The sequence below is a fragment of the Pecten maximus genome, chromosome 15 (genome assembly GCF_902652985.1).
Source record: "Pecten maximus chromosome 15, xPecMax1.1, whole genome shotgun sequence".
NCBI lineage: Eukaryota > Metazoa > Mollusca > Bivalvia > Pectinida > Pectinidae > Pecten > Pecten maximus.
This window is the reverse complement of record NC_047029.1, coordinates 36,847,755-36,860,067: the sequence shown is the minus strand read 5'-3', so window position 1 is coordinate 36,860,067 and position 12,313 is coordinate 36,847,755. Positions and strand designations below refer to the sequence as shown.

At 36.4% G+C, this 12,313-nt stretch overlaps 1 protein-coding gene across 3 annotated transcripts; it reads right to left on the bottom strand.

The window, feature by feature from the left end:
- Positions 1–300: 300 nt before the first annotated feature.
- On the bottom strand, positions 301–4,955 carry LOC117344246 (integrase/recombinase xerD homolog). 3 transcript variants are annotated; one of them, XM_033906928.1, is made up of 3 exons: positions 4,425–4,955; positions 1,732–1,873; positions 301–460 (listed from the first exon to the last, which is right to left on the bottom strand). In XM_033906928.1, exons 1-3 carry the CDS (start codon positions 4,786–4,788, stop codon positions 424–426), a joined length of 543 nt encoding a protein of 180 aa, XP_033762819.1. In that variant the 5' UTR covers positions 4,789–4,955; the 3' UTR covers positions 301–423. The 3 variants fall into 3 exon arrangements, with proteins under 3 accessions (XP_033762819.1, XP_033762818.1, XP_033762820.1); XM_033906927.1 differs by having other exon boundaries at positions 301–1,873; XM_033906929.1 differs by lacking the exon at positions 1,732–1,873 and having other exon boundaries at positions 4,426–4,955.
- Between the last annotated feature and the right edge of the window lie 7,358 nt (positions 4,956–12,313).

The window sequence follows — 12,313 nt, the reverse complement described above, 5'->3', positions numbered from 1 at the left end:
TTCTGCAGGATAACTGTTCAAACTATACTTCTTCTATATATATAATACTAATATACTTGGTGTATTTGGTTTAACGTCCTATTAACTGCTAAGTTCATTTAAGGACGTGTCAGGTTTAGAGGTGGAGGAAAGCCGGAGTACCAGGAGAAACACTACTGGCCTACGGTCAGTACCATGGCCAGTTAACTTCCAACGTAGGTTTCGAACTAGCAACCCAGAGGTGGATAGCTAGTGTTATATTCTAATTCGTTTCTCTCAAACGAACATAAATTATTTATCATATAAACTCAAACTCATTACTGGGAGTTAGTCCGCCTAGCTATATGAGGACGTACTTTATTCACTTTAGATATAACAATAAATCACAAGCACAGAGTCCATCACTTTCCCATTGTGTCTTCGCTTCAATCCGACTTCGGAATGTTACAAACATCCATGTTGTGTCCGTCCAATAAAGGTTCTACAATCACAGAACGAAAACAAAAGTAGACACACAGACGATTCAAAAAGGGGTGGGTGGGTGGGAAGTCCGTATAGTACAATGGCTAGGCAAACACAGACACCTGTACGTGTCATCACTGTCCTAAGACTACCTATCGCACGTGCCAATAATGCGGCACGTGCTGAACTCTGACCCGGACTTACCCATACACTCATTTACATAACTATGATAAATCTATTTATATTCTAATTCGTTTCTCTCAAACGAACATAAATTATTTATCATATAAACTCAAACTCATTACTGGGAGTTAGTCCGCCTAGCTATATGAGGACGTACAGACAACAAAGAACGGGATACACTGTTAACATGTTTATTACCATGTAATCCCTTAAAATGTACATTAACTAACATCAAGTTACAAACCCAAATTCTTTGATACAAATAATTTTGACTCAAGCTTGTCTTTCACATAGCCATCTTTGGCAGTTTCTGACCTCCATCGACCATGCGCTTTGAATAATCTGTCAGATACCCCACAATTAGCCGCAGCCGACGCACCGCCAGACCTCAAACTATGTAGACAAAATTTTGAAGGGTCAAGTCCTATGCTTGACAGTTTTTCAAGTAACACCTCCCTGGCCCTAGTGTATGATAACGGTGAAGTACCTCTTAATTTATAGGAGTTCGATTTTGGACAAAATGACAAAGATCTGAATATAAATTCGGAAGAATCGTGAGGAATTTCAGCAAGCTGCAAATACCTAAGTGTCATAGAAACAGGACAACATTGTGAATCTAGCTTAGCTATTGAAACTGTGTTACCCTCTCTGTAAATGTCCGTTTTACTCTTTGGTATGTTTATATTCATGTGCGACTCGAAAAACATTAAGTCTGATCTTCTAATATTACAAATTTCCGAAAAACGTAAAAATGCAGAATATCCTAACAGGCACAATGTTACAAGCCTTAAATCACTCAAATTAGCTCTATGACCCGCAAAATTCGAAACTAAGCTTTTCAAATGTTCTGGAGTAAGCGGTTCTTTTTTAATAACGGATGTCTTTAATTGCCTGCGGGCAGCTTCTCTCACGTGATTGACGAACGCTGATTTACAAGGGTTATGCAATCCTGCCAAATCGTGGGCCCAACCGATAGCATAAAATACTTGATCAATCGCAGTAGAACTTTTTGAAGACTCTGCGATCTGTTTTAAATACAACGCAACATGGAATTCCTTGGCTGGAATAGGGGTGATCTCTGGGTAAAGGCTGCACCATTCAACCCACTTTTTAAATCGCCTTTGGTAAACTTTACTGGTAGAATCTGCCCTTGATTTTAGCACGAAGTCGTGTAGGTCAGAAGCCAGACTACGTAGACTACCGTCTTTTATTAAGGAACGCTCCTTCCAAATACCATTCGAGAAAATATCTGTAACGTGTAAACAAACTCTAATCAACAACATTTATTTCATTATGATCACCACTAAAAAAAATAAAAAAAAAACAACAACAACAAATTAACCTTCATGTGTCCACAAGCTGAGTAAATCCAATAAATATACTCTAAACATCAATTATCTAAAAAGTGTACATGTACACTATTATCAAAAGCTAAGTGGCCTCCTCGTATATTCATATCAAATGCCAAGTGGCCTCATGATATTTTCATGACATAAGCAAACAAAAAAGCTAATTATTCCTTTCAACAGCCAAGCGGCCTCAAAGTAATTTTCAGTCAAAAGCCAAGTGGCATCAATTGTAACAATACATGCTTCATGTCAATGTCCAAGTGGCCGCACAACAATATATACATCTCGAGTCAATGCAAGTGGCCTTGTCGGTTCCGCATGAGTGAACAAAACTACAACTACATACGATTGATAGTAAGTGGGTGTGTCGTGTCAGCCAATCACAGTCCTTGTAGCTGATCACGCACTCACAATCACCACTAACCAATCACCTGGCTACAACTTATTGTTGATAATCAAAACGTACTACAAGCACGTGCCCCTTAAAATCAACTGAATTAAACAGCGATTTGTGTGATCCCGGTACGAAAATGCGGTCACTTTCAGTGAAAACAAGAATGTCGCTTATACAGGTTTGGGTTTCTAGGTGACCACCGAAAAGTAAGGGCCAAAAGGGGGCCGAAATCCACTTGGGAAGCACTAACGTACCAGAAGATCGTGAATCTATCATGTATTTTATCACCCTAGGAGCTAAATATACAGGAGGAACAAGCCAATTATTGTCATTCGACCAATCTTGGGAAAACGCATCAACTGCTTCAGAATCAGCGTACCAGAACCTTGAGTTGTATTTCAATGTTTTAGAATTGAAATGATTAGCAAATCGGTCCACAGTATGTGGGCCCCACATATCATTCAAAAACTCGAAAAAATCTTTTGATATACCCCAATCATCATAGTCTATGATCTTACTGATGTAATCAGCTTTCTCATTGTCAGACCGAGGGATCCATTCAACTTTAAGCGACAAATTAAGAGAGATACCTAACTGGAAAACTTTCAAGGCTAACACTTGAAGCTCTAACACCGAACTTCCGCTCTCAATAATTCCGACGCAATTTTGATTATCAGTATACCATGTGATTATTTGACCTCTCAATATATCTCGAAATTCTGACATTGCTAACTGAATAGCATAGAGCTCCCTCCAAGTTGAGCTTTTGAGAGACTCTTCATACGACCAAGTTTGATGAAATACTGCATTGTCAACTTCCACTACATAAGCTCCACAAAAATGACTACTCGCATCAGAGTATACGACACATTTACTTTTTTGGATACGATTGCTTATATACTTAAAATTGAGAGAGTTAACATTAGAAAGCCAGAACTTCATTTCACTCCAACATTCGTTATCTTTGTCTATCACGAAAGCGGAATCCCAAGACGACCTTTTCTCGACCAACCTGTATAAATACCTAGACATCAATCGAGTTATATTACCCAAGACAGGGGACATGGATATGATTTTGCCCGTGACACTAGCTACTTGACGTGCTGTCACCACACACCCGGGGGTAGAGATCTTCCTAAGAACTTGAGTAAGACTATCTAGCCTCCTTATAGGAATTGATGTAGCGTTGATAACCAAATCGCAATTAATCCCTAACCATTCTAATCTTTGCGTGGGTTGCCAAATAGACTTTCCATCATTAGCTACAAAACCAGCAAATACAAGACTCTGTCTGACGAAATCTGAATGACCTTTACAGGTGTCAAAATCTAAACGTATACCCCATCCGTCATCAAGATACACAACAATACAAATTCCATTTTTCCTCCAGAATTTAACGAGGGGTCGGAGCACTTTTGTAAAAATGTACGGGGCTGAAGAAAGACCGAAAGGAAGAACAGTAAAACAAAAATACCTAATTCTCCCGTCAATGACCCATGAAAAACCTAAATATTTTTGATGAGAAGAATGAACGTCCACGTGGTGATAACCCGATTTCAAATCAAACTTAAACATGTACCCGTTCGGTACGATGTAATCCATAGCTGTTTTCCAGTCTTCAAATTTAATTTTCTCTTTCCAAACATGAAAGTTTACTTCACGCAGATCTAAAATCAGACGTTTTTTGCCGCTGGCATTAACCGACACGGACAACGGGTTTACAACATGTGGAATTTCAAACTTTTCAACTACACTCCCTGCTTGTAACAATTCTAAGATAGCCTCCGTTACAAATTCTGAATGGTTCATAGCTGATTTATTGTTATTATTACATTTCTTGTATGGAGTGGATACAAAAGGTATTAAATAACCATCAGATAAAACGCTCAAAATATAATCGTTTGCTTCTACACAGTTTTTCCAATAGTCTAACGAATTTTTCAAACGACCTTTAACACTGGAGATTGGCTTCGAATCACGTGAAATCTGGTTTTCTGAAATTTCATAATTCTCGTCATTAAGCTGACAATCAAACAAATCTCGAGTATGGTACTTAACTGAATTGTCTTCATTTTCCGGCTGAATCCGTGATCTTTGGGCAATTTGCTCTCCAATGTCCAACTCCTCCACAGGCATGGCACAAGTCTGTGGGGGCGGGGCTGCCACGCCCCCTACCTCCGAACTGAGGCCAGGTCCCTCCGCGATGAAACCTGGAATGCTGGTGAAACTGAGGGGAGCCACGAAAAGCACCAGAATGATTACCGCCAATACTTTGAGAGCCATACAGTTTCCCGGGGGGTCCACCAGTCGCGGCTGCTGGAGTAGATTTCTTTTGGACTCGTTTTTTGCGTTGTGCCCGAAATTCCGCCTGACGGATTTTCTTTTCATCTTCGGAATCACTTGCGAGCTCGTCACTTTCATACTCCTTCACGGTATCCCAACCACAGGAAGATTTGTCAGCAATACGAATGAGCTTGTTTCTTTTATGAATAAGAGTCTTGATTTTCGACAGGCTTAACAAAGTAGAGTTTGCGTCACTTTTCTGAACAGCTTTCTCTGCTAGTTCAAGTTCGTCAAGCACTTCTGTGTTAAACCCAAATTGCTTCTGGTTACCATAAAACTTGAACTTTACCTCTCTTTCCTTTTTCAACCGTTTGAAAGAATTAGCAGATAGGACCTGCTCATCTCGTATATCTTCACGGAGACTTTTTAGTCTTTCATCCAGGTAAGTAGTGAATAAGCCTAATGCCTGGAAAGCGTCATTGCTGGCTGGTTCCTTTGCTGGAGGAGCAGGATGAGAATCAATGATTTCCTCTAAACTTTCCTTCTCAGACATGTCAATGTGAACCCAAGTGATAAGGGAATAGAGAAAACACGTCCGTATAGTACAATGGCTAGGCAAACACAGACACCTGTACGTGTCATCACTGTCCTAAGACTACCTATCGCACGTGCCAATAATGCGGCACGTGCTGAACTCTGACCCGGACTTACCCATACACTCATTTACATAACTATGATAAATCTATATATTAAGTGTCATGACACCTTAACCACTCGGCCACCGCGGCCCCTCAATAATAAATAATTAACTATCTTACAGTGGCAATAGTACCAAAGAAGTGAAAATTGTGGAAAATTTGTTTCTTAATATCTAAATGGCTTGAAATTGAGAGAGTACTTCTACAAAATGAAATGAAAACCATATTTTATGCAAAGTCTCAAAAACATTTTAATGAATTTTTTTTTAAGTAGAACATAGAGGATAATTACTTGCAGTCTAAGGCCTGCAATTTCAGTACCTGTTTAAAACTTTTTAATTTTTATTTGTTACAGTTGCAATTGTAAAAGATGTGAAAATAAAAGAAAATGGTGTTATCCCAATATCAAAATAGTTTGATATTGAGAAAATAGTTCTACAATATGAAATTAAAACCAGATTTTATGTAAAGTTTCAAAATCCTGAATTTGTTTCTTCAGTAGAATATAGAGGGAAATTAACTGCAGTCTTTGGCCAACAATTTGTAACACCCTTCCTAATGTAAATGTTTGCATATGTTGGTGTTGGCCTAAAAAAAAGAAACATATAAACTATTTACATGTACACTAGTCCTACTGTAGTGCTGCTGTATTTCACCTGTGCGGAGATGACATTATGAAGAAGACTATCTTGTAGAATGGTGGTCATTGTTTGAATCTGTCAAATAATTTTCTATAATACCTTTATATAAGTAAAGTTTAAATTCAAAAGATAAAAAAAAAAAAAACTACTTTGTTCCCCAACATTGAATTTAACATAGTGCAACACAGTAAATACATAATAGTTCCAAAAACTTAAGTATAAATTTGTCAGAATTGGTGTCTTGCACATTGTTTTCTTTGGTATATGTAAGCAAAAGGTTGAAATATGTTGGAATGATATTTAAAGCAAAGATATTTCAAAATTTACCACTTGCTACCTATGTGCAGATGAAATTTTGGAGAAAAACTATTTTGTAAAATAGTGATAACAAAATATTAGCAATTCTTTAATTTTGACAAGTAGTTTTCTATTATACCTTTTGTAATAAGTTGAAACTGATTACAAATTCAAAAGACAAAACTACAACATGGTTCCACCTCCTTAATTAGTTAATTGACTTATGTGATATAACAATCAACATAATTTTAGTAAAATGTTCTCAGAACAGGTTTCTCGCACATGGTTTTCTTTGGCACATGTAAGCAAAGGGTTGAAATATGTTGATATGGAATTGATAATAAAGCAACTTATATTTATAGATATTTGAAAATTTACTAATTCATGAAATTTCAAAGTAAACTATTTTGTAAAATTGTGATAGCTAAAACCTCATGGTGACTCTTTGATTTTGTCAAATAATTTTCTATCTGATAATTTTTTGTAATAAATTGAAATTGATTTAATTTTAAAAGATAAAAAAAAATGCATGACATCTTTCTATACACCCAAAGCAACATAATTTTTCCTAATGCAACATAATAATTGACAATATTTTAGCTTAAAATTTGTCAGAACAGCTTTCTTGCATATTGCTTTCTTTGGTGCATAAAAGTGAAGGGTTTAAATATATTTGAAAACTTATTAAATTTATTAATCAATGCAACAGATGATATAATTTGATACTGTCAACATTTAAAGCATTAGGCCCTAGAACATATCTATATTTCATTAAGAATTTGAGAAAAAAACTTCTATTACTGAAAAAGAATTATTTAATATACTGCTAGTGTGTACTGAAGTACATGTACAGTATACGTAGTTCCTTGAAAGTTCGTGTCATCGTACTTAGCTAATGTGTACGAGATATGATTCTCGAAATGTCGTTGCTCCACAACATAAACAAATATCAGCTGATCAAGACATCAAAGCATAAACTAACGACACAGTAATTTCATTAAACAAACAACAAAGACATTTTAAAAATATTACATATTTAAACGTCGCCTGTCTCTAAAACGTGAATGAACACGTAACATTTACACTAGACCTAGGAAACCTACTGGAAACCTACGACTCCATAAGAGATTAGATTTGTTATCGAAAAGATGAACGTTGGTCTAGCTGATTGACCCACTTCCGTCACAAAAGTTGAGCGATGTCGTAAAACGACACGGAAAAATCGTCAAAAAGAAACATTTTATGGGTACACAAACGGTGTCTCAATACTAATAATTACATATCTAATAAGCACAATGCCTAGGATTTAACCGTTTTGATAAAATCATAATATGAAGTTACCAGTCGGTGGTTGATGGGGAGCGCCCCGTGATTATATATTTATGTTTAGATTTTACTGCCCCCTGGTGTTAGAATAGTTGGGAAAAATGCATCAAGGGTTTTTTGGGACATAATTCTGAAACACTTACATTGTTGTTGTGAAACAAAATATACTTAAATAACCAAATAGGAAAAGAAGAAAATGCGATATTAAACCACTAAATTTGAAAACCATAAAACTATCAAGCAGAAACTGAAAAAATGACATATTAAATCAAAGTTTTTGTTCACAAAATAGAAATAGCCGACTAGTATTTAAAATTGTTAAACACAATTTTACTTAGTTTATAGCATCAGTCTGCAGCAATAGGAATATAAAACAAAGAAACACAAACTATCTAACGCTGAATAAAAGAAATTTAATATCAACACGTATCACGATGTAAAAATAAAGAAATGAAAAAATAAAAGATAAAGGAACAATAATCAAAACAATAAGTTAAATGATTAAACAAACAAGAAAAGTTAAACATATAATTATGTCCCTTTTAACCCTCCATAGAATTGAAGTGAATTGGTACAAAGGTTTTGGCCGGTTTGATTAGATTTTATTCGTTAGTGAACTCAAGTACGGGCCAATTTCAGACAATACTTTACGAAGACGTTCAATACCTGCATATCATTTGCAGACCCGTCAATATGTATGCCCGAAATGAACAAATGGTTTTGATCGCAGAATAATAAATAACTATACAATAAACTGTAATAAGAACTCTCCTATAGTCCCTAAAACGCTTTAATCAGACGACGTATGACAAGCGTTAGAATCACATTAATTGTTTATTTATCCAGATGCCGAGGTGGTAGTACTCCAGCACGTGACATGTTGACAACAGGACATTTTGTTTATACATACACTTGATAGTTTGACAGAAGAAACAAACAATAATAGGTGTGAAATCTACCACGTGACGAATTACCTTGAATTTATTTTGACAAATCCGGGATTACTTAATCTGTAGGTAACACCTTTATATAGGCTCGGTGTGAATGACAATAAAAACAAACTGTCCACGCCAGGCTATATATTGTTGATTATTGTAACGAAAACAATTCTATATTATGTTTACACGTATACATTGTACAACAATAAGTATGTAGAGTAAATGCCAACCTGACATACAAATAAAAAAGTGCTGTTGATTTTTTTCGAACGAAATAATATTTTATTCTTTTTACCACCCAGGCACATATTATTAACATACAGTTATTCACCAAGTTTTGTTTCAATTTTAATTGATCATATGTTTTTAGTTGACTTTTTTTTAATTAAGAAAAAAAAATAACAACAATTCAGTGGTTGATTAGAAAAAGAAAACGTTTAGAGAAATGAAACTTGTTGAGGGAATTTTCATAATTGTATTTCAACACACAGAAGAAACAGCAAATAGTTCAAACTTGGATGGAATGATTCGGAACATCTGACCCTGAACCAGTCCAGAACTACCTACTTCTCCACGTCTAGCACCACCACCACCTACTGCTGTTATATAATCAAATAAATATATAGTGTTTACCTACGTCATAGGGAGATTGTGAAATTTGAGGGCAATTAAATTAGATTTTCGTTTTTGCGGTCCAAACGGACCTGGTGATTTTATATAGTTTTCAGACGCTTACAATTGCAGGTTCGTCAAGATAAACGAACATGCCCCTGGAAACCGAGAAAAGGGCGATAACCCTAACAAACATTTGGAGTGAAAAATAGAAAATTTAGAAAAAGAAACACGTGCGCTGACTAAAGTATATCTGATTCTGACATAGCTTGGTCTGAAGAAGGATATGTTGAAATCATTATTACAAATAAAATTTCCGTGGTTTGAGCGGAGCGAATTAGACGGAAATTATTTTCCCTTAGGTTGCGAGTTTTCTCATAGGTGGCGTCATGGTATTTGCACGTGCAGTTGACAGTGTTAGGTATAACGTGTGTCATTCAGCGAGGGTAGACCAGAGGCGACACACGTGTATACGCAAATTAATATCCGAGACCAAGTAATTGCTTATTTTTATATAAGATGGCATACATGTATACAGGATTAATTGGTAAAATATATGTATTGCATTTCATAATTCTTATGATTTTCACAGTGGGGAATTTGAAGTCTATAGTACATACATGATGTTGTAATGTGTGAATGAGTGTATGAGTTCGAGTATTTGTAAAATGTGTCGGCGTATACCTATCGCTAGTTACCAATAAATATAAGCAAATTTATTTATACAAGAGTTGAGTTTTTCCTATGAGAAGTGATGCAGTGGCTAAGGGAAGTACATTTATTAATTTGAATCATTTGTGGTAATGAATGAACTACGTAAATTACAACACGGATTACCTCCCCTTGAACACTGTCGCTTTAAGACATGACGCTATCGCCACTGACATGCCACACTTCCGTCCGTTCGTCCGCAACAATTTGGTTTAAAGCTCTTTGCAGACCCTGCAATACACTTTCGTCAATCCATCCGTCCGTCCGCTACTAAGAAGATTTGTAGATTCTGACATGTACCTTCGTCAGTCTTTCCGTCCGTTGCAAGTAAGGTTTGCAGACCCTGTATCTTCGTCAATCCGTCCACCTTCGGACCGACGGACGGACCCGTCCTATTATTAAGGTTGGTAGAGCCCGTCATGTGATAGGATATTACTGTTGGCATTAAAACAAGTGTCATTCTATCAAACGTCGCTATACAGAGGTTCTCTTCATTCATACGAATGTAAGGATATTAATTACTAGTAACTTAATGTACACATGTGTATATACATTGGACTCGATACATTGAAGTACTTTACTCCCACAGGGACTTCGAACAAATTTCAAACCTACATAATAGAATAAGGTCAAATCCCTGTATTATTAATTAATGAATACCGCGGACTTAAATATCCGTGTCACTACAGTAAGAATAGACCTTTGTTATACATACAGTGTTTCGTTGTTATTTTACTCCTAGGACTTTGCACGAATTTCAAATTATATATAATAATAATAATAATAATGTCAGGTCCCTGTGTCTTTAATTAATGAATACCACGGACTTAAGTATCCGTGTCACTACAGTTAGAATAGACCTTTGTTCTACATACAGTATATCGTTGTTACTTCACTTCCTCGTCCTTACTTAATAAGTACATTGTTTCTGATGGAGAACTGTTCATCTATTGGCTAAACCAATACTGCAATCTAACACCGGAACTGCTACACTCCCAGACACGGTTGATTAGAGCTGCCCCGGGTGAGAGGAGCTTCCGATTGGAGCAGCCTCACGTGAGACAAGCTTCCGATTGGAGCAGCCTCAGGTGAGACAAGCTTCCGACGATTTACAGTAAAAGTATCTATACGTGTCGATCATAACACGATCCGTTTGATTGACAGCCAAGTGTTAGAACATATGCTGGTCGCCAGGGGGCAGTATGAATACCACAACAATGGTCGTGTGGTAGTATAAATCACATATATCATTATATATATATATCCTGTCCGCGAATGAATGATGTTATTGAGAAATACAACAGAGTGATGTCTCTTCCGCGGTCATACCGTAGTGACATTGAGAGACGACGCGATGACCGAATAAGATATATAAACGTTGAGTATTTGATCAAATAAGAATTGGTTAGTTTTACATCATTAAACTCTAAATAATTGTTATAATGATTGGTCCTTTGTGTCCTTATTCACTCATTACTCGAAACAGTACGAATCTGATACAAACGTAAATATTCTCTGTAAAGGGGACCCCCAATATTCTCTGCTAAGCTGGCCCAAAAGGTCCACCATTTGAACCGTACGTGATCAATTTTCTGATTTTTAGTTTCAAGCTCGGGTCAACATCATTCGATCAAACTAACTAGTATCATAGTTGATTCCTATATGATTGAAGAGTCGTGTGATTATAAAGAAACTCGGTCTACAAAAACAGATAAATTCCAGGTATAATATTTGTCGTGATTTCTTCAACATACCAATAAGCGATCTCCCATTTATCATATAAATATTGTATTGTGCTGATTTATTTTTTGTTTACCTCTTGTCGCACATTATAGTGTGCCTGAGTGCTAGTAAAATCGTTAAAAATCTTAAACCCAAGACTACCTTTATGAGGTTATTGAAGTTGCTGTAAAAATATTTCATTATTGTATGAAATTGAGCCATTACGTACCATTATTACCTTGTTAAAATTCCTTCGAGCAGTGCTGTAGAACATGCTGGTAATGTTCTTATTACATTTTTTATTCAACAAAATTGATTGATTGACAGTTAACGTGTACATATTGTTGTCCCTGGCAGATAGACGATCCAACTACCCACCGGGTGTCGTGTCCATTCACACCGCCAGGACTCTCTGTCACATGTATTGAAATCTATTTCAGACCGGATGAGGCCACTTTTGATGAGGTGCCAAAATTAAACATCCTTTTAATTGAAGTATAAAAAATTACCTGTGAATATCACGGATTTCAGTGAGGGGCATGCTAAATGATTTCCGTTGAGCAAATTTAAATTGTATAAAGCTTATTACTCAAGCCACAATATAGCAAACCCTTCCTTTTGGCCTTTCCGCAATTTGGAGCAATTGACCCGGTATGACCCGCGATCTGATTGGTCGAACCAGACAGCCGGATCACATGACTGCAGTCATTCAGTCTTT